Genomic DNA, 27,089 nt, shown 5'->3' with positions numbered 1-27,089 from the left:
TCACAGTCCGGGACCCCTTGGGAAATGTCCAACTGCCGCTTGTGGCAGGATGGCCTTCTGCTTCTGCACGGCCTGCTGCTTGAGCTTCAGCAGCTGCTGCACGTGCATGGGCTGGGCCACCACAGTCTGTCCTGCAAACACCATCAAGTGGGTGAGTCAAGCACGGAGGCAGGCTCACCCTGAGTTCCCTGTACTTCCCTGAGTCACTGAGTTGTTCAGAATGACTGCCTTCTACAGAGAACGGCACCAGGATCAGGCCTAAGCCAGCAGTCAGATATCCCGCTCACAGTCTGGGATTCCTCAGGGGATGTATAAGGTAGCAGTGCGCCAAGTGGCAGGCAGCCAGGGAGAAGCCCGAATCAGGGCCGGGCGCTGCACCACTCGTGCTCATCCCAGTCTGCTGTGCCTGCTGCCGCTGCTTGGTAGTGCTGCTGCGGAGTTGGGAGAGGCTCCTGCTGTGGCAGCTGCGCTCACCAGCCTTGAGCCCAGCTTCTGGCTGACCTGCACCCCCGCTGTGAGAGTGCACTGACCACCAGGGGGCAGCTCCTGCATTGAACGTCTGCCTGCTGGTGGTCAGTGCGCATCATAGCGACCGGTCATTCCAGTCTTTCCACCGTAACAGTCACTTAGATATAGATATATATATTAAACTGATTTCTAATGATGATGTTAAATAGATTTATAATAAATGCATAATTTATAAGGTAGGAAAACACTATCTGTGGACTGACAATGTATAATTATTTAAATATTATGATAGAGAATTATAAGTATCATTTTAAAATGAAATTATTTCATTAGATAAATAACTTTATCAAAAAATTCAGATAATGTAATCATTGCTATGATTTTAAACCTAAATAACTTGTTTATTTAATTACTAATTTTGCCTTTAGTCTTTTTAATTTTTGGATATGTGATTTAGTGAAGGATTGTGTGTGTACAAATTCCTTCATACGTTAATGTCTTGACTTTTTCTGATTATAACTGACATGTAAGTAGTGATGCAAAGCAGATAGAGCTTGGTTATGCTTCTCTAATACCCATTAATTTATTATTGAATGTTCCATAGTGATAATTTAATTTAGTACATTTGTTTAGAAGTAGTGTAGATGGTCAGATTACAGGTCTGGGTATCCAAGTGATTAATAGTATGGGCTTTTCTGAGGTCTTAGTTCACAAATTATTCTCCAAGTGACCATATCATTGATAATAAGTGATAATTTATTTACCATATTTGCTTATCAATATTATCATTGAAGACAATCACAGCAATTGATTTAAAAGTTATTGTGGAATTACATGAATTAAAGCATCGTAAATAGTAATGACAATTTCTAGACGATAATAAGTACTCAGTAAACATTAATAAAAACATTGAAGGTGGTAATAATAATTGTGATGATGATGAATATTATACTATTTCAAGGCCTTAAATCTAGTTTATACATATCTGTCAATTATGGTAACTTAATTCTATGTACCCTAAGAGGGCATTGTATTAAAGAAACTTTGCTTCAAAATAAGAAAATCATTTTATTAAAATTGGTCATATATACAGTAAAGGTTTAACTCACAAATTGACACTAAACAAAAGATGGTGTTAAATAGAAATACTAAATTTGATCAAACTATGGTATTACTCTCTACATAAAAAACATGAGAAGTGTTTAGGAAATAGTAGGCTATTTAAGTATTTATGCATTCCACAACTTATCTATATAAAACATCATGTTGGAAATACATTCTAGGAAATGCTCTCTGTTTTAAGAAAGAAACCTTGTGTTCATTGGAATAAGTTATTGAACATAATTTTGGAATTCCAGTAATACATATTCTTGTGTGATTATATATATTTATTATGTTGAATGGCAGCATTTTTATTTATATTATAAAATTTTTATTTATAATTATTCATTAATGGAAGCTGAAAGTAATATTTATATTTGTCCTAACCTTTAGTCACTAGTATGTAAAATAAAATTTTATTAGATATACTCACATCATTTGGCTCAATAAATATGAATGGTTTTACTTTTCTTCATTCACTTATACATAATTCTATTTTTTTAATTAGAAAAATTGAATTTAATTTTTTAGTGTTAAGTACTATTACTTTTTAAAAACTTACTTTTCTGAAGTTATAAACAACTTTGAATAAACAACTCATTTTAAATTTTCATTACAATAAGTCCTAGGATTATATTAACCTTACTTTGTATTTAAATGAGTAGACTTTTTGAAAATGGAATTAAGATGTTTTAACTGTATCATCAAATTATTCATGGTTTGTATCAACCATTGCCAGCATCCAAATCAATTTATTATAAAGTCTATGTATATAAATTGGGTAATCAGAAATATAAAAGAAAAAGGCTTTGTAGGCCTAGATGAATAATTTCTATGATAACACATCAAAGAAGCTAATAAACACGTACTATTAGTGGCCTTCCTGGAGCAATTAGGGCAAGAGAACATTAGAAGTTTCCTAAAACTATCTGATCACAGAATTTGAGGAACTAAACAAGTGCCTTCAGCTGCTGCCTGTTAATTGAATGAAATCAGTGGGTGAGTCCTGATTGCAATAGTGACATGTCAAAAATCTGGAGACGTCTAGAAAAAGAATAAACAGCTTTGGGATAGTTGAAGCCAATTCTGTTAAATATAATATGTTAAGTATGAGAACCAACATCTGCTTCATATATTCAACACCTATTAGTATAAAATAAATCAAACCATGTTCTTTATTTTCACTGTGCTTTTTATTGAAAAGTTAATACAACCCTAAAGATATTCTTATTGTTTAATACAGTATAGAGTGCTATGAATGCTCAATGTAAGTATCTAAACTGCAGTTTTTCAAAATGATTACCACATGCAGAGTAGCAGTTGTAATATTTCTATTTCCTATGCCATTAGTCTAGAAACAGTAAAGTTCCTGCTGACATTCTTATAAGAGATGTGGACAAACTGGAGGAAAGATCAAGATCCTCTTTGGTAAAACAAGGTGCGCATCCCCACACTGTTTAGCAGGTTAGCAGCACTGTTTTGTGTAGCTTGATAAAGAAAGGATCATAGAAGCACAAAGGAGTTTTGATCTCCAGATTCGAATCGTTAATTTTGCTGCATGCAATGTATTCTGCACATTTTAAATACAATGCCTTTGTATGAATCATAGACAATATCTGACTTTTAAGATAAATCAAATTGTATGAAATAGCAAAATAGGTTAGGTAAGCATCGCTTCTATCAACAAAGAATTTGACTTACATTTAAAGCTAATGTTTGGGTTGGAATACAGTGAACAAAACCTCCAAATGTACTTTAAAAAATCAATCTTGGTAACTTATAACATTAAGAAAAAATATACCAATAAGTTTGGTTATAAAACTCTTTATCCTCAGAAATACTTAACCATCCTAAGGGCAATGAATGGAAACGTTGCTATTTATTTGGGCGGGGGGGGGGGGGGAGTGTTTTGAGTAGAGAGAATCTCAGAATTTCTAATGATATTTCAAAGCTCTAATTTATCAGCTTGTATATGCATCCTAGTGCCCTGATGCATGGATTCATGCACATTGAAAGGAAATTAATTAGAAGGTAGCTGGCGGGGTGAGACTGGGTGAGACTGGCTGGACCCACAGTCCCTCCCAGGCTGGGCACACCTGGGGCAGCACCGCAGCTTGAAGGCCGTCTGCAGAGTGAACAAGGTCCATCTGGCAGGTGGGGTCCCTCAGCCTGGCCTGCGGGGATCGGGCTGAAACTGGCTCTCTGACATCCCCCAAGGGGTCCCGGATTGCGAGGGGGTGGTTCTCGGGTGACACACCTAGAATTTGGCTCCCTCCTCTCTGGTTCCGGGGTGCGTCACTGGAGAACTGCCGCTGCCAAATCACCACAGATCAGCAGCTCCTGCGTTGAGCGTCTGCTCCCTGGTGGTTAATGCACGTCATACCTACCAGCCGGTCAGGCAGTCAAATAGCCACTTAGCCTTTTATATATATAGAGACTAGAGGCCCGGTGCACAAAAATTTGCGCACTGTGGGGGGGGGGGGGCAGGGGGGTCCCCCAGCCCAGCCTGTGCCCTCTCCCAGTCTGGGACCCCTCGGGAGATAACGACCTGCTGGCTTAGGCCTGCTCCCAGGTGGCAGAGGGCACGCCCAATCCCTAGATGCAGCCCCTGGTCAGGCTCAGATCCTATGGGGATCGCTCCGAGCAGGCCAGCCGGCAACCCCGGCCCCAGTGGGGTCCAGGGTTGCCGCCTGGCCTGCGCCCGGGCCCTCCGCCCTCCGATGCCATGGGGATCCTGGGCGCAGGCCAGCCGGCAACCCTAGCCCCAGTGGGGTCCGGGGTTGCCGCCTGGCCTGCGCCTGGCCCCTCCCGTCCTACGATCGCCATGGCCTGCGCCCCAGCCCTCACGCCTCTGATCACCACCATTGCTCGGCACAGGCCAGCTGGCAACCCCAGCCCCAGGGTCGGGTTTGCTGCCCGGCTTTCCAATGGCGATCACCGGCTGGGGTGTGGGGAAAGGCGGCCTTTGCCCACTCCCTAGCTCTTGCCTGCGGCCTGGGTTGCCGATCAGCATTCTGCAGTCCTTCCCCTTTCGCCTCGCATCATTGGGCGTATGCAAATTAGCTGCCATCTTTGTTGGCAGTTGATTTGCATAAGGATATGCTGATTAGCCAATGGGAAGGGTAGGGGTCGTACGCTAATTACCATTTTTCTCTTTTATTAGTGTAGACTAGGGGCCCAGTGCACTAATTCTTGCACCTTTGAAAGGAACTGTTGCCCATGAGGCTGCGGTGGGCACAGGGGCAGGTCTCTGCCCATCCTCTGCACCCCTGCCCGGCCCCTCCTGCTGCAGCCTCCGGTCCTCTGTCTGCCAGTAGCCCTGATTCTGCTGACGCCATTCCCACATGCTGACGGTGCCGGCCCTGCTCACACCCACTGACAGAGTGGAGCAATTGGGGCCGGTGCCAGCAGCAGGTGTGTGCGGGGTTGGCACTGTCAGTGGGTACAAGCGGTGGCTGCATCCCCAATCGCCCCTCAGGAGCAGGAGAAGGTGGAGAAGCCCTCAGGGGCAATTGAGGCCGGCAGCCACTGCTTGCACCCACTGACGGCACCGAGCGATTGGGGCATTAAGTTACTTCCAGTATATTTTGCTATAGCAAGTAGTAGCTGGCAAACATCTTTATTCATTAATCTTCCAACATTTTCTTTAAGGATGGTGCTAGACATAAAATTAGTCAATTAAAAGAAATGGAGTTTGATCAACGAATGAAGCAAACTTCCCATAGAGATAACATGTTAAGTAAACCATCATAGTGGGGTTTCTCCATTGCTAATGCTTTGTCAATATTTCTGTTATTGTGTCCTGGACCACCTTTAATTTTTCTTAACCTCTTCCTGGAAATGAGATGCCTAAAACAAAATTCTGTATTCTAAAAGACCAGTGATATAATAAATATGAAGTCTTGCTTTTGACTCTAAGACTAATGAAAATCATGCATTTCTAAAACAGCTAGATATCTTGACGATATCTTGACTCAAATGATATTTTGGTTGCTTCTTGAATAGCAACTTTGGAGGGCATCTTGCCATTTGGCCTTGGATTTTTCCCCAATGACTTTTTCAAGTTGGATAAATCAAAATAAAATTTTGACCACATATCAAACTTCCTTGGGCTCATTATTGCTTTCCAGTTTGGGGAAAATATGCAGTATTTCTCAGCCTATCCCTGTCTATGAATTTAATTAGCATGCTGTTTACTTCCTCTTCGCATCATTAATGAGCTTGTTTAAAAGAACTGGACCTACCACTAACCCTTGTAGCAGTTCTCTAGATACCTGTGCCCTCCTAGGAAAACTGTCCTTTATTATGAGCCCTTTTATGTGATACTTCAACCAATTTTTACTCTATGTAAAGTGTTCAGATCCAAGCTAATTTGAACTAATTCTTTGAGTAAAATTTTATAAGATACGCCATCCTTTTGCCTTGCTGAAATCAAGATATACCACATCTATTGCTGCTTTCATCTATTAATCTCAGAACTTGATCCACAAGGAAAAAAAAAAGCAATTAAATTTGCCTGGCATGATTTTTTTCTTTGTAAAATTATACTGCTTGCTTTTCATAATTCATTTATCCTCTAGATGTCTTCCAATATTTATCTTAGGATTTATTTTACTAAGAGTTGAGATGATGGCTATTCTCCTTTTAAGAAAACACAGTCTTGCCGAAACCGGTTTGGCTCAGTGGATAGAGCGTCGGCCTGTGGACTGAAAGGTCCCAGGTTCGATTCCGGTCAAGGGCATGTACCTGGGTTGCGGGCACATTCCCGGTAGGGGATGTGCAGGAGGCAGCTGATCGATGTTTCTCTCTCATCGATGTTTCTAACTCTCTATCCCTCTCCCTTCCTCTCTGTAAATTTACTAAGAGTTGAGATGATGGCTATTCTCCTTTTAAGAAAACACAGTCTTGTTTGCTCATAGCTTTTCTCTTTTATAGTCTTCAGTTACCTGTGAAAATAAACAAAGCTGCGTTCATCATTGGGAAGCAAGTTCACTGAAAATATGGCACACAAATCAATACTTCTTTTAATTTTTCAACATTCTGGATTCTATGGTGGCAAACAAAATTGTTGATTTCTAAAATGACCATATCTTCCTTGTGTTTAATAAGGTCTTCATTAGATGCTAATTGCTTCAACCTCCTACCTATGCTGTACTTTTTTTTTTCTTTTGTTAAAGATGATTTTAGAAAGCAGGTCAATAGCCTAGTCATTTCAAAGTCTTTGTGGATTTCATTATCTTCTCCTCATTAGTTAGTATATATGTAATCCTTTTTCTTTTTCCTTTTTGAAAACCCCTTTAGATATTATTAACATATTATTTTCTTTTTTTAAATACTTTTTTTCTGAGATTTACTTTTTACTTAAAAACTTATCTCATTATTTGCATTTTTAAAAATGTAGATTCTATTGATCTTCCACTGCTATAGTTTTCCTTCATTTCTAACTTCATCTCTGAAATAACATTATTTATGTTTGTCATTGTTATACTTAATTCACAGCATATGGAAATATTGTATTTGTTCTTGAATCCATTAATTTTTATTTTCTCGAAGTCTCTAAACATTTTCAAAATAAGTCAAATACAACCCTCTTGTACACAATTCCCATTTCTAGACAGGCAGAGTAAAGATTAGATGATTTTAAATCCAAAAGTGGAATAAGGTTAAAAAAAAGTTGAACAGTTAAGAACTTATTCCAAGATTCCTAAAGAGTGAATCGGGGCTAGGTCTTGTAAAGTACAATTGGAATAAAGAAGGTGTAAATGTTGTTAAAGGTTTTAAATAGTCCTTGGCAACTGAGAATATTCAGGAAGCTGGGTTTCCTTCTCCTTGCTGACATTTCTCCTCTCACAATTTCTCCTATCTACAGTAAGCTAAATCAATACTTTTCGAAATTACTGGGCACATTAATTACCTGGAGATGTTAAAATCAGAATCTGACTCATTCGGTCGCTGAGCCAGAGATTCTGCCTAACTAACAAGCCACTGCACTATGCCAACGCTGGTGATACTGGTTCTCAGGTCCCACTTCGAGGAGCAAGTGACTGAATGACTATCTGGAATCTCTGAGGAAGGACACCAGCCTGCTTTCACTCTAAGGAAAGAATACTTAGAAAACCATTGACAATGCAAGTATACCTGCTTTTTATTCCTAAAGAATGTAACGAAATGACATTTAGATATGAGTGATGACATTTTAAAGTGTCATTCTTAACAAATGACATTATTTGCACCCAAAGTACATTTCTACCAGCAACAATTTGTTTACTTAGAGAGGCTTCAGATACTGAGATAGAATTTTCAAATTATTCTGAGAAGGTTGCCACCTGAATATAGGATCTGCCAAGTTAGATGTTCAATTATGTTAGTTCAATGGAGAAATTTATTTCTCACATAGTAATGATGGAAGCCTGGTTAGGGTTGTGTTATGAATGTGATAACAGAGGATTTTGGTGAATATAATATTTTTTTAACCAACTTATTGAGGTATGATTGACATATAAAAAGCTGAACATACTGAATGTTTACAACTCCAAGAGTTTTAGGGTATAAGAATGTAACCATGAAACCACCACCATCATGAAAGCCATAAAATATCATCTTCTGAAGTTTCCTGCTGCTATTATAATATTATGATTATTATTATTATTATTATTATTATTTGTGTATAAGAACACACAAATAAGTTCTACCCTCTTAGCAAATTTTAAGCATATAATTCAATATTATTAACTGTCAGCAACCCCAGCTCCTGGCAACCACCACACTACTGTTTCTTTAAGTTCAACATTTTTAGATTCTACATATGAGTTCATACATTATTTGTCTTTCTCTGTCTGACTTATTTCACTTGCCCTAAATGTTCTTGCATATTGTCACAAATGACAGGATTTTCTTCTTTGTTTATGGCTGAATAGTATTCTTTTGTATATATAAACTACATTTTCTTTATCCATTCATCTGTGGATGGATACTTTTTTCACTTCTGCTATTGTCAAATAGTGCTTTCTCTCATATTTCTTTGATTAGTCTTGATAGGCATTTATAAATTTTATTCATCTTTTTCAAAAATCAAGTTGACTCTATTTTACTTATTGCTCATTAGCTTTCCTTTTTTTGGGGGGAGGGGTCTCCTTAATATTTTATGGTGTAATGACATCGTCAAGATGGCAACCTAGCTTGTTCCCAGTTTCACTCCTCCTCACAAGAAGACCGACTAGCAACTACTCATAGACATGGCACCATAGTGAAAATGCCAGAGCACAGAGGTGAGGACAAAGCACCCTTTTAGACTACGATGCCAAGAAAGATCACATTGGAAGGGAAAGGGGAATAGCTGCACTCTGATTGCATCACCCATCCTCAGGCCAGCACAGTGCTGCTCTGAGGTGGCACGCCCAGGCCTAAGGAATCTTCAGTAGGAAAAAGAGAGGCCATGGTGGACATCCAGCTTCCCCAGGATTGCAGGACACTTCCCAGGAAACTATCTTGGGTTGGACCTGACAGGGATGGATCACAGGGACAATCTGGGGGGCTTGACTATTGAAGATCAAATTGAGGCGCAGAAGTAGGATGGAGCTGACAACAACCAGTGCTAAGATTGGCAAACCATATTTCTACTTGCAGAGGTGCCAGCAGTTTTGCCCATCTGCAGAGCTGAGATGGTGGCCCTTTCTGGCAATAAGAAAAAATAAATAAATGGGATTGTATCAACTAAAAAGCTTCTACACAGAAAAAGAAATGATCAATGAAATGATAAGGCAACCTACATCATCATGTCAATTATGTCACAATAATGCTGGAAAAAAACAAATATATATATTTTTTTCCTTTTGCAATTTTGGTTTTACTTTGCTCTTTTGAGGTGAATGCTATGTTTACTGATTTTAAATATATCCTCTTTTGTGATATATTCATTTAAAGTCTATATTTTCCTCAGCAGTGTTTTAAATGTATCTACCATAATTTGATATGCTGTGTTTTTATTAATGTTTAGTTAAAAGTATTTTCTAATATTCATTATGCGTTTTTTTTTATTTATAAGTTATTTATTGGTATATTGTTAGTTTCCAAAGATTTGGAGATTGTTAAAGTTTTCTTTATTGAATACTAGTGAAAATTTATTATCAGAGTATTACTGTACATGAGTACAACCACTTTGAATTTATTGAGGCTTTTTAATGATACAACATGGTCTATTTTGATTTAAAAAGTTCCATGTGCACATTAAAATAATATACACTTTAGTTTTGGGGGGGGTGTTGTTATGTAAATGTGAAGTTGGTCAATTTAGTTAATACTCTTTTTTGTTTACATTGTATGTGGTTCTCATGTTTTGTTTTATTTTCATTTTGATTATGAAAAAGAAGCACTGAAATCTCTAATTATGATTTTAGATAGATCTACTTATTTTAGTTTTTTCAATTTTTGCTTTATATACTTTGAAACTACTTATTGGTTATACACAGTTAAGATTGTTATTTCTTCTTGATAAATTATCCTTCTTTGCACCAGGAAATACATCTTCAGTAATACTTATCATCTGAAGTCTACTTTGTTTCATACTAATATAGTTACATCTTCTTTCTCATTAGAATTTGCATGGTACATTTAGTCCTCTGTTATAAAGAGCAACACATATTTGAGTTTCTTTTTCATCTAGTATTATAATTTCTGTCATTTAATTGGAGGGTGTAGTTAAAAGAGCATTTGGTTTATTGCTAAGGTTGCTATTTATTTCTGTTATTCTTTTTTGCATATGTACTTTCCTGCCTCATTTTTGAATTAATCAAAATCTTTTTAATATTCTTTTTTACCTCTATAATATTATAGCTGTATATTTTTATTAATTTTAATAAATTACTCTAGGAATTATTACCATATTGTTCTCAACTTTTCACAGTTATTGAAAATATCTTTATTTCATCTTTATTATTGAAGCATATTTTCACTCCGTATAGAATTCTAGGTTTACCTCTTTTTCTTTCAGTATTATAATTATGACATTGCATTGTCTCTGTGTTCCAATTTTTTTTTCTGATGAAATATCAGCTGTCATTTTAATGATTTTCTCCTCAATAGAATGGGTATTTATTTCTTCTTATTGCTTTTAATGTTTCCACCTTTTAAAAAATTCTCTCTTTATTATTAGTTTGACTATGATATGCCTGGGTATAAGCTTCTTTTTATACCTCACTTAGGGTTTGCTGGAACTTGGGTATCTCTGCACTGTTATCTTTCTCCTATTGTAGAAAAAAATTGAGCCATTGTTTCTTCAAACATTTCTTGTACACATTCTCTCTCTACTCTCTGGTACTCCAATTCCTTGTATGTTAGAAAATTTGATATTTTCTTCCATGTCACAGGCTCCTTTTTCAATTTTAATTTTTGTTATTTTTTCACTCTATACTTTAAATTGCATAAATTATATTCTGCTTTCTTGAACTCACAATCAATTATTCTGCTGTATTTTCTGTGACTAGAACCTGCTAATGAATTCTTTATTTCACATATTGTAATTTTCAATTCTAGAATTATCATATGCTTCTTTCATAAAGGTTTTATTTCCCTGCTTAAATTATTCCAACATTTACATCTTAATTACTGGACCATTTAACATATTAATAATGGTTAATATAATGGTTTTTTTCCATTAATTTCAACACTTGATTCATCTGTAGTCTCCTGTTGGCAATTGTATTCTTTTGAATATGCATCCCATTTTCTTGCTTCTCACATGTCTAATATTTTTTCTTACTTTATGTGAGACATTATGAATTATACATTGCAGATTTGCAGCATGTTCTTTTGCTCTGTGTTGAATTGTGTCTGGCAGATGGTGAAATTATTGGCAGATCACTATGATTTTTGTCAAGGCTTTTTTTTAGACATTCTTAAGGCAGACCTTAAGAAAGATTTAAAGGTTTTGATTAAATTGAAGACTGTACATACCACTTTTCCTTTAAATCTTTGAGATGGCATTTTATATCTTTTAATAAAATTTACAAAAAATGTGCAGAAATTACACACATTATAGAAATTACATGTGTCAGTTGAAAAATAGTGACCCACAAACCACCTTCCTTTATTTCAGAGTTCAGTGAAACTTTTTCTGCAGAGGGCAAGGTAAAATACTTTCGACTTTGCAGGACATATTGTCTCTCTCACAACTGCTCAACTCTGCCATTAAAGCATGAAAGCAGTCATAGACAGTCATGTAAATAAATGAGTGTGGCTGTTTCCTAATAAAACTTTACATATTTACAAACATTGAAATTTAAATTTTATATGGTTTTCACAGGTCACAAAATATTCTTATTTTAATACTTTTCAACCATTTAAAACATAAAAACAATTCTTGGATTGAATTTCATACAAAACTAGCAGTGGGCCAGATTGGATCATAGTTTGTCAACCACTGTTCTATATTAAAGAAAAAAACTTTTAAAAAAATATTTTTGTAATAGATTTCAGAGAGAGAAAGGGAGAAAGAGAAAGAGAAATACAATTGGTTGCCTCCTGCAAGCCTCCTATTGGGGATCAAGCCTGCAACCCAGGCATGTGCCCTGACTGGGAATTAAACTGTGATTTCCTGGCTCATAGGTCAATGCTCACTGAGCAACACCAGCTGGGAAATAAAGTTTTTTTCTTGAAAGAAATGAGTCTGAGAACTTTGACTGATGAAGGAAGATGATATGACCATGAGGTAGCAGTAGCATATACAAGCTTTACTTAATCCACACTGACAGGTTTGAATGCAGGGAAGTCCCTCACAGCAGGAGAGTCTAGAGCAGTAGTTCCCAGCTTGGGGCACACGCCCTATGGTAGAAGAGCAATTTATCTTTAAGGGGGGGCAACTCGAGAATGAAGTATTAACAGTGAATTTTTGGCATTTCTTATGGTTCTAGGGGCCTCATATACAGTATCGTATCTAATAAAGAGGGAATATGCTAATTGACCCTCACACTGTCGCAAAGATGGCAGCACCCACAGCCAATAAGGAGGGAATATGCTAATTAACTTCCCCGCCCTCAAACATGGTGGCGCCCACAGCCACAATCTTTGAGATGTGATGTGTAAAATCCACCCAGTCCCCTCAGCCCTGCTAGAGCCGCAGGCACATGGTAAAGCCAGGCCTGCCCCCAGGTGGGCATGGCCACTCCACGCACCTGCCTCCGGAGTCCCTCAGTCCCCGCAGCCCCCCAGCCGCCCAGGGCTGCCCGAGGCTCAGGTAACCAGGGCCGGCTGAGGCTTGCGCTGCCGGCAGTGGCAGCAGCAGAGGTGTGATGGGGCATCGCCTTCCCTTGATCGCCGGGTCACCTCCCACCCCTGAGGGCTCCCGGACTGTGAGAGGGGACAGACCGGGCTGAGGGACCCCCCTTCCCCCCTCCAGTGCATGAATTTTCATGCACCGGGCCTCTACTATAAATATATATTGTGACATGTTTATGCATTTCAGTTCTCTACTATATGTTTTGAAACTTTATTTGCTATTTTTTCATATCACTTCATATTATTATTATTTTTTAAGAATTTCTTAGTGATTTCTTCCTCAGTATTTCAACTGTCCTTTTGTTCTTTATTTTTCTCTTTCATAAATGCCATGTTCTTTGGAAGCTTGTTTAGACCAAGTTAGTGGCCTTTTAGGCTTTCTCCACATGAATAGGAGTTCACTTTTTGAATAAGAATTTATATGTCACAGGTGGGGAGGACATCAGGATTTTACACATGCTTAGGTGGGGCATGGCCAATAAAGGTTGGGAACCACTGGCCTAGAGGACACAGCATTGGGGCCACCATCCAGAGGGGAGGAGAGGGAAAGCCGTTGCTGTGAGAGGGGGAGATGGGAGAGGAGAACCACCTGTCGAGGTGATGTCACTAGTTGTCCATTGGAGAACCTCTGGATTAAGAGAGCTCTAAATAGCAGTTGGGTTTCTTTTTCCCTTTCTTTCTTTTATTTTTTTTTAATGGGAGAGGGTTTTATCTGTGGCTGTCATCTGTTGGGTTCAGTTTCCAGGGGTATGCAAAGCAGGCAGGTGGCTAAACATCTGTTTTCTGAGGCTATATTTAAAATAGTTGGATCTGTAAAAATTTGAGTTTGGCTCCAGCAGGCTTTTGAGCTAACAGGTCTCTGCTGCTTAGAAGCAATAAATAAGATAGGACCAATATAGAGGCCATTTTTGGCTCACTTATATATCACATTCTTCCAACAATATCAAGATATAAGATTCCTCTTATAATAAATTAACATAGAAAATGTATTTTACCCACCTTCGCATCAGTGGCATGTCTTACCAGGCCTATTCCTACTGTTGACAGGATGTGGGAAAGGTATACAAATGGAGGCTTTTTATTGCGGTCTCTTTCCCGTCCCTTTCCACTTCGTCTTTGTCCTTCATCACCTTGCCTGCATGTGTGAGGACTGTGGAGACCCCAAAATTCCCATCTAAGCTTTTTCACAGTAACTACCCCTCCCAACAGCTCTGTCTTGGCCACCCTTCAGGCCTAAAGATAGACACATTGTTGCCCTTGCAGGCCCTGAGAAGGACAACGTGAGTATATGGGTTTGAAAGGATTGTTTGGACAGAAATTCAGACTTCTGGATACCCAGACTATGGTCTAGAATGGGAGGCACTTTTCCTTGGCCCCACAGACTCCTTATCCCTTCACATACTAGGAAAGGGTCCCCTTCCTATATATAGGGACAGTACTATCTCTTGGAGAATTTGCACACAGATACCTAAAAAAAATATTATTGTTTTTTTATCCTCACCCGAGGATTTTTATTTTTTTTAGAGAGAGTGGAGGGGAGGACGGAGGACTGGGGGAGAGAGAGAAAAACATCAATGTGAGACACATCAATTGGTTGCCTCCTGCATGCACCCTGACCAGGGCTGGGGATCCAGCCTGCAACCAAGGTATGTGCCCTTGACCAAGAGGGAATTGAACCTGTGACCCTTCAGGCCACAGGCTGACACTCTAACCACTGAGGTACACTGGCCAGGGCAATAAATAATTATTAAATGAACAAATATATTGATGATCAAGGGAATGAAGAAGTACATGATGCTGATTCTGTAAAGCATCATAAAAAAAAGTTTAACAGTTAATGGGTATGCGGCCTGTGAGATGCAGGTGTATGGCTTTTGTTCCTCTGCAGTGATAGTGCTGGCCATTCTCTGGTGATGAAAGTCACATTGGATAAATTAATGGTCCATCATCTCATTGTAAATCACAACTTCCAGAGTGCTATATTAAGAAATTGATCCCTCTATCCTGAAATTTCTCTCTAATAGGTATAGATCATCATTTCTTTGTCTATCATCGTCTCCCAGCGTTATGTATATGTTTACAGGTTATTGTTATTCAATAATTCCGTCTTCAGCAGACAGGACTAAACGATTAAAGATCTTAATAGATGAAGACGAAAGATCAATGTTAACACAATTGATTTTTCACTTTGCAATACTTGGCTGTGAAAGAGTGAAACATTTTACTGGGGAATAAGCTAGACATTCTTGATTGGGAAAATGCTTCCACTAAAATAGCAGGTTGTACTTTGAAAGAACTTTGGGAGGAGAAGCCCAGAGTTTACTTTTAGGCAACGATTTCAGAGGAAATCAAAACTTGGATTTTGTGTCTGGGAAGGTATGGGTACATAGAGAGTTTCTTTATGAGTCTTTAAATTGGAGTTTCAAAATTTCTGGGGAAGTGGTATTTTGCAAATATAAGGTTGAAAGTTTCATTGGCTCTCTGAGGCCTCCTATTGACTAGTAAAAAGGGAATTTAAGTTTTAGCAGCGTTGAGCTATTTGGAAGATCTATTCATGAAAGACCCACCAGAAAGAGAGGAACAGGAGTAAGATTCAGTAGTCTACAATGAATCTTACCAGAAGGGTGAAGTGATAACAGCACAAGCAGGAGAGGTCGTGAGAATAACAGTGGGCCTTTGTGACAGGGAATAAACACAAAACTGAGAGTATTTGCTGGGCTAATACTGTGCTAAGAGCTACATGTGCCATTTTATCCCCCATCCGTTTTGTAAAATATGGATGTTAGATTCACTTTAAAATTGAGTAAATTGATACTCAATAAGATTATATAATGTGTTCAGGATTATTCAACCAGATCTGACTCAAAAATCTTACACCTTCAATTGTGCCAAGAGAGGGAATTTTGGTATATTTGACAGAAGCACATCTGTTTTTGTTTTGTTTTGTCTTTTTCCTGTTCTTAAGCCATATTGCTGGGCCTGCCATGATTCAGAGCTTCAGATAGTGACTCTAGGAGCCTGGAAATCCTCCACACTTTGTTCCCACATTTCAATATGGTGAATGCCACTGGTCACTATCCAAGCAACTGTGGATCTGAAGTAGGCCAAGGTGTGAGCCACCCTCATGTTGAAGACTTTGACATTTCCATTCAGTCCTTTCTCAAGTTTACCACTTTCCTCACGCTCATTGTGTTCCCCCTCCTTGATATTTTTCTCTTCTGTTTCTATGCCAGTTTTCTAATTTTTCATTATAATAATGACAATAATCAGCCTTAAATGTGTATCCTGCTTGCAACATCTGAAGAACTTAATACACCTGACATTTCATCCGTGCATAAGAGCAACCGTTTTTAAACCCATTATGCAAAGGGAGAAAATGAAGCTCAGAAAGGTGGACTTATCCAAAGTGACCCAAATAGGAAGTGGCAGAAGCAGACTGATCCTGCTTTTCCTGATCCCCACTGCACACCGCTGCCTTATCATGCACCTGAGGTTACAATCAGGCCCTCCAGACTTCCTTCATCCCAGGGAAGACATTCAAGGCTGGAAGTGACTGAAACACCCTGAAGCATCTGAGCCACCTTCACACACTCAGTGGGGTTAAAAGCAAAACAAAAAGAACAAAATCATACTTCTTTCTAGTGTATAATAGCCAGATGGAAGTCTCAAATTTCTTAAAGCGAATTTAGAGACTCTTTGCCAAGGCCCAGTCTAACCTCTTTCCATTGATGTTGAATGGCTACACCTAGTGATTCTGATGGGCAGAATTTTTCTGAGAAAAAAAAAATTTAAGTTTCTTTTTGAAAACATTTTAAGTTATTTGGGAAATCATTTCGTGTAGATTTTACATTAGAGGCCAACAAAAATTGCTCAGCATTTTTCATTTCTAACATAGGATGGAAGTCAATTCCTGACTGTCCTCTCAGGTTCAAGGTGGTTTATAAAATTGAATGTCAGTAATAAAGTCAGCAACTCACGACTCCAGAACCTAACCAAAAGCCAACCACAGCAATCCTCCCTGAAGGCAATACAAACAATCATATAAGTAGAACTCTCTTCATGCTGTTTCACAAGTACTTTTTTAAAAAAATTACTTAGGATTAATCATTGCCTTCTCCAACGATCCTCAATGATCTTCTTTATAACCAAATTTCCCCCAAGATTATAGGAAGAAAGAAATGAAGTTAACACCACAATCAAATCATATAATTCAATTTTGGTGCTGTAATCATTTTTATACTTAATTTAAAAGTTTATTATATTGGGCATATTTTATCCCACATTATAAATTTAATTCATCTCAACTAGTCCCTTTGCGTCTTTTTAAACCTGAGCTATAACAAATATTTAAACAGTCATGGAAGGAAGTTACCTGACCCAGGTACACTCAACTGTTGGCTGCAGGCAGGAGACTCGCCCACCACCTCTCATCTTCCTCACTTAAATGGTCTCTGATCAATATGTGTGCATGTTTGAGTGCCTCAGTATTTATAAATGTTTTTTTGTAAATCATAATTTGCATATAACTATATATTATTATTGTCATCACCTGTGTTTGCCTAGTTCCAGACCTGAAATTTAAAATCAGGTTACATTAATAGTAATCCTCCTTCTTTTCCAAGATAGCAGCCCTCACTATTTGTAGGAGAGCAGCAACTGATAACACCCTACATGTCCTAACAAACATGAATTCTCAGCTATCCATTTGGGGCTGGGGAGGAGGTAGTGAGAAATATTTGCACCATGACTACCATACACCAGGAATTTTACCAAGCACAGGAGATACATAGACGGAGCCCATGCCGTCTTGGAAAATGAAAAAATAGACTTGTAATAAAATGGAGTGTTATAAGCAAGATGGCAGGGAAGAGCCTTTAGGAGGAAGAGCAGTCAGCCTAGGCTAGGGTGTCAGAGGAGTTATCAGAAGTGATGCAGAAGTTGGGATCAGAATGATGGCCTGTGAGGAACGATAGAGAGCGTGCTCCAGGCAGAAGAAAAAAGTTCTAGCACACTTAAAACTCCCCCAAAAGCACAGAGCCTTAAACAGATCCACTATTAAATTATGTCCTACCTTATTCCCCATAGATGATACCTGCTGGAGGTCCGACTTGCTTGACAAACTGCAATGAGGACAAATTGCTTTCCCTTTTCAAGATTTACAGGTCACCACCACTACCCACCACTGTTAACAGGCAATAGCAATTTCTATGCTGCTGTAATGCTCCCAACCCCTCCAGATGTCACACTGTGTTTTGTGCAGAAAATGAGAGGTCTAGCAAGAAAGTCATTAACATGAAATCATGACATTGTCAGGATCATCTGGTTCTACTTTGGTAAAAACTACATTAAGCTCCTGATAATGTAAAACTCAGCAGTGTTTGAATGATCATCTACATTCTGATTTTTCTCTCTCTTCTGAAAATAGCTCACCTGATACTTCTCACCCATGTCTCTTTTTCATATCAGGAGAGAGAGAATTTAATAAGTAAACATTAAAATATTTGAGATTTTTTTGAAAGTTAGACAAGGGCACTCTTTGAAGTAACATGACTTTATATTGGTATTATTCCTTTAAGTATATATTTGTGCTGAGTTTTAGCATTCTATGAAATAAAAGCCTAATATGCTAAGTGTCCAACCGTTCATTTGACCTTTCGACCAGTTGCTATTATGTGCACTGACCACCAGGGGGCAGATGCTGGGGTCCGGCAGATCGGGACTGGGCAAGACGAGCAGGACACGCCCTGGAGCCAACCTCCCACAGTCCCTCCCCAGCCTCTAAAATATTTCTTCTAATTAATTTCCTTTCAATGTGCACAAATCCGTGCCCTGGGTGTCTAGTTAATAATATATAGTTCAAAAATTTGCAGTGTAATATATGAGTACATAATTGTCTATTTAAAAAGTATGCATTTACATTTACCTTATATCTTGTATTCTTGAAAAAATCTATAAATAGCAGTGTCTTACTTTTTTAGTAAGAAAATATTTTTGGAAATGATACTTCCAGGCTAATAAATTTTATCAACACCAAAATGATATAGCATGAAACTCACAAATAATCTGTTGCTTGTATTTCTAAAAGACATTGCTTAATTTATGACTTGTTCTGAATGAAGGCCAGTACACAGGCAGCCCACCTAAATAAAGAGTTTCTGAGATTTAAAGCTCATACTATTATAGGCTTGGTTTGGCTGTCATTTATAATTTCCATTTATTGCTTCCTTAATTGCCTGGGCATGACCTTATATTTTGTAACCTTTTCCTTTTTCTCTTTAGGGCTTTAAATGATTTGCACATATCATCTTTAATTGACACCTCAGTGTGACATCAGCAAAATAGAAAAGATGGATAGCACAATCCACAAAGCATTATCCTTGCAACTACATTTCTAATACTTTGGAAAACGAATTAGCAGGCCATACTGGTTTTAAGCTTTTCTTGGCAACCTTTTCCAGGAGGGTGGTGCTAGTACTCAAATAGGCTAGTGCATGAAATCAATAAACACAGATTTTTACCTTCTACCCAAAATTCAGCAAATGAAGTTCACACAGGGAACACTTCTGTATGTGTGTTTTGATAGTAAGAGGTGAGAGTAGAGTTGAAAAAGTATAACCCATCTTATATCTTGGAGGTAATTGAGATTGAGAGTCGCTATTATAATCATGTACTTTTCGATCTCCTAGCAAACTTAGAGATCACAAGATTAGTCCTCGCTTGGTATAGAGCCTAATATGTCAGCATCACAGCGTTTCTAATAGTAGTTGGGACAACTCAGGTATTCCCATTGCTAGTCCTCTGACTTTTCCACTATATCAAGCTCTTTATTATAAGAGACAAGTACTGAATGATTAAACTGTTTCATGGTATGAAATCGGGAGAAGGGGAGGCAGTTCCAGTTCTCAAACAGGTAAGAGACTCCTTCTTTATCCCTTGTTTCCTACTTATCTGATGCCTAAATCCCATCAACTATAGAATTAATGTGTAGCCAAGTTATACTTGAATACCCCTCTGGTGATGGAGGATGTAATATTTTGGAAGCATGCATTCATATGACTTAAACCAAATCAATTTCCTTACAAGTTCTTTCCTTGCAGAAACAGACTTGTAGATTACATAGTAAATTAAAATTATACTTTTAAACTTTCCAACTGTTGAGTATGGCAATAGCATCAGGCACTTTATTGGTCTTGCATGATAGCCTTGAAATATATAATATTTATGGAAGTGTTTAATAGTATTAATAGAAAATTGGAGCTATAGTTAATGTTCTTTTCTAATAGTGCAATGTTAGTTACCTTTAGTAGTTTTGAACACTATAATATTCTTTCAATATAAGAAACATTCAAGAGTCTTATTTACTTTCCAGTAAAGCAGTCATTTATCTTGAACTATTCAATAGTAAAATAAGATATTCTACAGAAAGTACAGATGGATGAGTGATAAGTGCTAGCATGAATGAAAACAACTCAAGGCAAAAATGGAGAAGCCATCCATAATAGGGAAGGATGTTTATGGAACAGAATCAATGACCTTGTTTTTAATTCTGTGTCAGAAAGAGAAGTATTCTTAGCAGAGTCTTCAACCAGAGATCATCTTTTGTTTATTGTCACTGCTAAACTTTCCATGGATTAGAGGTCATATTTAACTTTGAGTGAATCAAATTTCACCCTTTAATTGATATTAATGCATACAGTATCTTAAATACAAAACCTTCTAGTACTTTCTAATAATACTCTTCATGGAACTATTATTTTTTATTTTTATTTATTTATTTTAATATAAATTCTTTATTGTTTAAGGTATTACATGAGTCTCCTTTTCCCCCCCATTGACCTCCCCCAGGCCACCCCCACCTCCCAACCAGTAGCTATGTCATGCACTGACCACCAGGGGGCAGAAGCTCAATGCAGGAGTTGCCATTACATGCACTGGCTATCTAATTATATATATATATATATATATATATATATATATATATATATATATGCACCTCCCTAACCAGTTTATCTTAGTGGATGGAGCATTGGCCTGCAGACCCAAGGGTCCCAGGTTCGGTTCCGGTCAAGGGCATGTACCTTGGTTGCGGGCACATACCCAGTGGGCTGTGTGCAGGAGGCAGCTGATAGATATTTCTCTCTCATCAATGTTTCTAACTCTCTATCCCTCTCCCTTCCTCTCTGTAAAAAATCAATAAAATATATTAAAAAAAAAACCTAAGCAACCAAACAACTGGTTGACTGGTGGCTATGATGTGCACTGACCACCAGTGGCCAGACGCTCAATGCAGGAGCTGCCCCCTGGTGGTCAGTGTGCTCCCATTGAGGGAATGCTGCTCAGCTGACTGGCCTGTCCCAGTGGCCCACCAGCCCAGTGGCAGCCACTCACTCCCTCAGTAGTCCTGCAGGTCCAATCTCCAGAGACTGGGCCAGGCACCTATGGACCAGCACCACTGGCACTATCCCGATAGCGCTGCCTGCCTCCTGGAAGTTGGTCTCGGGCACCGCGACCACTTCCCCTCCCTAGACGCTCCTCAAGGAAGATGGGATATAAAAGCAGCCTCCAGGTGGCTCCCAACAACCAACTTAAACGTCAGCAGGGTGGATCTGGATCCCAGGCCAGCAAGGGTGTCCCACCACCAACCTGGAAGGCCTTTCGCATCCCTGCTCCTCCCCCAGGCCCCCTCGGGACAGGTGCCTGCTTGTGAGCCCTGTGGCAGGCACAGCGGTGCTGGGATGAGCGGGAGGGGCAGGCGGCATTGAACTGCCAGTGTCGACCGATCCCCGCAGGCCACGCCGAGGGACCCCACCCATGCACGAATTCATGCACTGGGCCTCTAGTATATGTATAATGGAATAATACTCAGACATACGAAAACATAAAATACTGCCATTTGCAACAACATGGGTGGATCTTGAGAATATCATGCTAAGCAAAATAAATCAAAGTCAAGAACCATATGATTTCACTCATATATGGGGTACAAAACTGAAAGCAATAAATTAATAAAAAACAAACAAACAAAAACTCACAGACAACAGTAGGGTATTTACTAGAAGGAAAAAATTATGGGAATGGGAGTTGTAAAGAGTAGATGGGGTCAAGAGTATGGTGACAGAAGATTTGGCTTTGGATGGTGGGCATACAATCCCATATATTAAAAGCCTAATATGCAAATTGACTAAACAGCTGAATGACTGGTCACTATGACACGCAGCAACCACCAGGGGGCAGATGCTCAACCCAGGAGCTGCCCCCATCCCGAAGGCCCCAGGCCGGCCAAGGCAGGTGCCAGTGGGGGCCCCTTGATTGCCCCACCGGTTGTCCCATGGAGGGAGGCGACTGGCGGTAGGGGCAGGGGATGGGGCTGGCAAGCGGACAGTGCCAGGCTGGCCAAGGCGGGTGCGAGCATGGGACCCCAATTACCCCGCCAGTCGCCCCACAGATCGGCCGTGATCGCTGGCCAGGAGTAGGATTCCTACCCATGCACGAATTTTGTGCATTGGGCCTCTAGTGTAATATACAGATGATGTATCATAGAATTGTACACTTTAACCTATACAATTTTATTAAGCAATGAATGTCACCCCAGTAAATTTAATCAAAAAAAATAAATTTAAGCAACTTACAAAATAACATATTAAAAACAAAGGTATTAAATGCTAAAAACTCATAATTCCTTAATTATTTTTGCTACATTTTACTATTACTAATGTGTTTTAAGTTATTTATGTCTATTATACCTGCATGGTTGAAATACTATATAGAGGTGTGCAATTGCACATCTCTTCCCAGCACCTCTTTCACTGACCTGAATTGGTACCTTGGATGGGATATTTATAGCACAGAATCAACTAAAACTACAATGCAGGTTTTGTGGGTTTTTGGTGTTTTTTAAAAATCTCTGCCTTTCCAGAGGTGTCTGCTGCTAAACATTTACCAGTAACTACTGCTTAACTCAGGACATAGATGAAATGTAACTTAGTGGACCACAACAAAGGCCTCTGAATCTGCCCTTGCCCATTACTATCTATGTTGTCTTGTACAAATTCTTAACATTGAGTGGCCTGTCTCATCACCTTTTTTTTTTTCCATCACCAAAAAGGATTTATTCAGGAAAAAGGAAGGATTGTAACTCAGAACTTACAGACTTGGTGAGCTGCGTGCATTTTCTCAGTCTCATCATCTTTAAAATGGTTTGCAAATACCTCTTAAGTACTTAGCACTATACCTAGATCTGAACTTGAAGTGACCGGTAAATGCTAATTGTAATCACTATCAACCATGAGATGTAGTAATGAATTATAGAATGGGCTGTAGTAGATTTAGTTTTATATTCAAGACATTTGGCAATATAGATAAGTCATGTTTTTCATAATTTAGTTATTTCTTTATATAGAATGCTATGCCTTAGCAACGACAGTATAGGGAGAAGTCAGTAGCATTCTGAAAACAATTATAGGTAGTAGGGTTTTTATACTTGTAGAAAATTTATATTTGCTTTCCTAATATTTGATCCTTTATTTATAATTACATCTTTTACTATTGCAAACACCTTGCGTAAACCATTTAATATATGGTATTGATTTAACCAACTATCCAGCATGATCCAGTGTCAAGTTTTTGGCACCAGGACTTCATAGAACTAAAGTTTCATATTGATTCTGTTTAAACTTACTGCATTTACCAGGGCAAAATAATCTATCTACCTGGCCTTCAACTTTCTCAATTTTATTTTTAAATTTTTTAAATTAATTTCTAAGACTGTTTAAATTACAATTTACATTATTATTTTTAGTTTCAGGTGTACAGCGTAGTGGTTAGACAATAATATACTCTACAAAGTGTTCCCCCTGGTATTTACAGTGCCCAACCAGCACTAAACACAGTTATTACATTATTACCTATATTCCCTATGCTGTACTATACATTCCATGACTATTTCATAACTATCAATTTTTATTTCTCAATCCCTTCACCTTTTTCACCCAGACCCCCAATTCTCCTCCTCTCTGGCAAATATCAATCTATTCTTTGTCTATGAAGTCTGTTTTAATTTTGTTTATTTAGATTGTTCTTTAGATTCCACATATAAATGAAATCATGTGGTATCTGAATTTTTTGTACTTTATTTCACTTAACATAATGGACATCTAAGTCCATACATGCTGTTGCAAATGATAAGATTTCATTCTTTATGTCCAACTAATATTCCATTGTATATCTTTACCACAGCTTTTTTATTTACTCATCTATTGATGGGCACTTGGGTTGCTTCCTTGGCTTGGCTATTGTAAATAATGCTGCAAACAAAACAAAACAAAACAAAAAAAAACAAACAAAACAAAACATAGGGGTGTATATATCCTTTTAAATTAGTGTTTTGGGTTTCTTTGATTACCCAGAAGTGGAATCTCTGTCATAGGCAATACAATTTTTAATTTTTTGAGCAACCTCCATATGGTTTTCGATAGTGGCTGTACCAATCTGCATTCCTGCCAAAAGTGCATGAGGATTCTCTTTTTTTTCACATCATTACCAACTCCTGTTATTTATTGATTTATTGGTAGCCATTTTAACAGTGTGAGATGATATCTCATTGTGGTTTTAATTTGCCATCTCTCTGATGATAGTGATGTTGAGCATTTTTTTTCATGTCTACTGGCCTTCTGTATGTCCTCTTTGTAAAAGTGTCTGTTTAGGTCCTTTGCTCATTTTTTAATTGAATTATTTGTGTGCTTTTGGAGTTGAGTTGTATAGGTTCTTTTTAAATTTTGGATAGCCACAGCAATCTTGAGGAAGAAGAACAAAGTTGGAGGAATCACACTACCTTATATAAAACTATACTATAAGACATAGTAATCAAAACAGCATGGTACTGGCATAAAAACAGACATATAGATCAATGGAACAGAATAAAGAGCACAGAGATAAAACCACAGCTATATGGTCAATTAATATTTGACAAAGGAGGCAAGAACATACAATGGGGAAAGACAGTCTATTCAATAAATGGGAATAATGGACAGATACATGTAAAAAAATGAAAATAGACCACCAACTTACACCATATATAAGAATAAACTCAAAATAGATAAAAGACTTAAATGTAAGTCATGAAACCATAAAAATCCTAGAAGAAAACATAGGTAGTAAAATCTCAGACATGTCTTTTAGTATTTTTTTTTCTGAAAGGGAAACAAAGGAAAAAATAAACAAATGTGACTACATCAAACTAAAAAGTTTTTGCACAGCAAAGGAAGCCATCAACAAAATGAAAAGACAACCAACTGAATGAGAGAACACATTCACCAATGATACATCTGATGAGTTAATATCCAAAATTTCCTCAACTTTAAATTGAAGTTATTGTATAAGGCTGGGTTAACAGCTGAACTTGAATCAGTTTTTTTAAAATAACAGCTTTATTGAGGTACTAGGAGCCAAGTGCATGAATTTGTGCACCTTGAAAGGAACTGTGGGCTATGAGGCTATGGTGGGAACAAGGGCAGGTCTTGGCCCATCCTCCAAGCCCCCGCCCGGCCCCTCCCACCACGGTCCTGCTCCTGCCATGCCGCCGTTCCCATGTGCTGACAGTGCCACCCTGCTCGCACTCGCTGATGGCATAGAGCGATTGAGGCCAGCATCATCAGTGGGTGCGAGCGGCGGCTGCTGCTTTGAATGTTCTGGAGCATCTCCTCAAAGGCCTGTGGGGATGGTGCCTCCGCATTCTGGAAGGTGTTCTGGACTCTGCTGTACAGGTTGAAGGATTTCAGCTCCAGCCAGATGAACCCGAAGTGGTCCTCATCGAACAGGATGAAGACTCCAGGGATGCGCTGGGGGTTGATAAAGCCATGGTGGGCAACGAGGCCCAGGCCATAGAAACACATCCTGCAGGTTCGGGGGTAGTCCTTGTCACATGAGCTCATGCCCACAAGCAGAACAAACCGGACAGGCTGTTCCTCCAAGGCTGCAGCCCCGGACTCCCTGACCTCAGGGGGTGGCCCGACATTGGGCTGGGCAGGGCTCTGCCAGCCATGGCCCTCGCTGTCCCCAGGCCTGTCTTCTTGCTGCTGCTGCTCCAGGCTCACCTGCTCATGAACCTCCAGGACGATGCGGGAGAGCTTGTTGAAGTTGCCGAGGTTCTGGACAACAGGCAGCTGGATGCGGTGCATGAGGCTGATCTCTATCGTCTGCTGCCCGGCAGGGATGTTGGGGTCACCCGTGATCTTCGTGGCCCTGGCATGCTTCCCATGGAAGCTGAGCATGACAATCTCTAGGCCGTGGACATCGTAGTTGCCTTTGAAGAGGCCTGGCCTGATGAGGTCGTCTGGGTGGCTGGGCGGGAGGTAAATGCGGCGGTAGGTCAGGCAGTTGTCATACTGACTATAGATGAACTTCATCAGGACTAATTCCTCCCAGTCCTCCTGGGAAATGTCCTCCGGCGTCCGCCCGCATTCTTCTCTCAGCCACGCTCGGAATTCCTCTAGTCTCCCGCCAGACATCCTTTGGTGGTCCGGCTGGTTGCACTTGGTGGAGAACTCATCCTTCAGCATCTGGATGTGGCCGCTCTGGGGCCCTCTGTGGCTGAACATGCACTCCACCGCGGCCGATTTCCTCTCCGTCAGGTGAATTCTGAACGCGGGCTTGATTTGCATTGGGTCATCCACCCGGGGGTAATGGGGAGGCAGGTACCTCCAGCCAATAATGCACAAGCCGTCCACCACTACATTCAGCAGCCCTCCAAAGGGCCGGATATCTGGCTGCCACAGTCCCAAAATGTGTCTGTATGGGTGGAGCAGCTTCGCATAGACTTCCTGACAAGACACACCCATGATCTTCAGGTTCTGCAAGTTTTCACCAACGCCAAACTCCTCCCGGCAGCGCCGCCTCCAGATGCTGTCGGTGCGCAGGATGCGACGGAACTTGGTGCAGGCCTGGGCCAGGCTGGGCAGGTCGGTGCCGGGGAGCGAGGCGAAGATCTCCACCAGCAGCTCCGGAGGCAGGTCCTGCAGCAGCGAGCAGCGCCGGGTTCGCGCGGGACTCAGGATGCCGCCACTCCCAGCACCGAAGAGCACCTCCGCGTCCGCCTCGACGTGCTCCTCTTCCGGGTCCGGGTCCCGCTCGCTGTTGGCCACCGCCTTCTCGGCTGGGCCCGGTTGCTGCTGGCGACAGCGGCATCCCCACGGAGGGCCTACACTGCAGAGGCAAGCGCGCTCCTCCAGCCTGAGTAACAGCCACCATCGCAT

The 27,089-nt window shown here is 39.7% G+C and overlaps 1 protein-coding gene across 1 annotated transcript; it reads right to left on the bottom strand.

Moving 5' to 3' along the window:
• Positions 1–27,089, bottom strand: LOC102434370 (F-box only protein 31-like). The gene is made up of 2 exons (XM_006086852.3): positions 25,394–27,089; positions 1–131 (listed from the first exon to the last, which is right to left on the bottom strand). Exons 1-2 carry the CDS (start codon positions 27,087–27,089, stop codon positions 1–3), a joined length of 1,827 nt encoding a protein of 608 aa, XP_006086914.1.

Source organism: Myotis lucifugus, unplaced genomic scaffold (assembly GCF_000147115.1).
Source record: "Myotis lucifugus unplaced genomic scaffold, Myoluc2.0 scaffold_31, whole genome shotgun sequence".
NCBI classification, from domain to species: domain Eukaryota; kingdom Metazoa; phylum Chordata; class Mammalia; order Chiroptera; family Vespertilionidae; genus Myotis; species Myotis lucifugus.
Note: the sequence above shows the minus strand (reverse complement) of the source record. Positions and strands in the feature narration are given on the sequence as shown.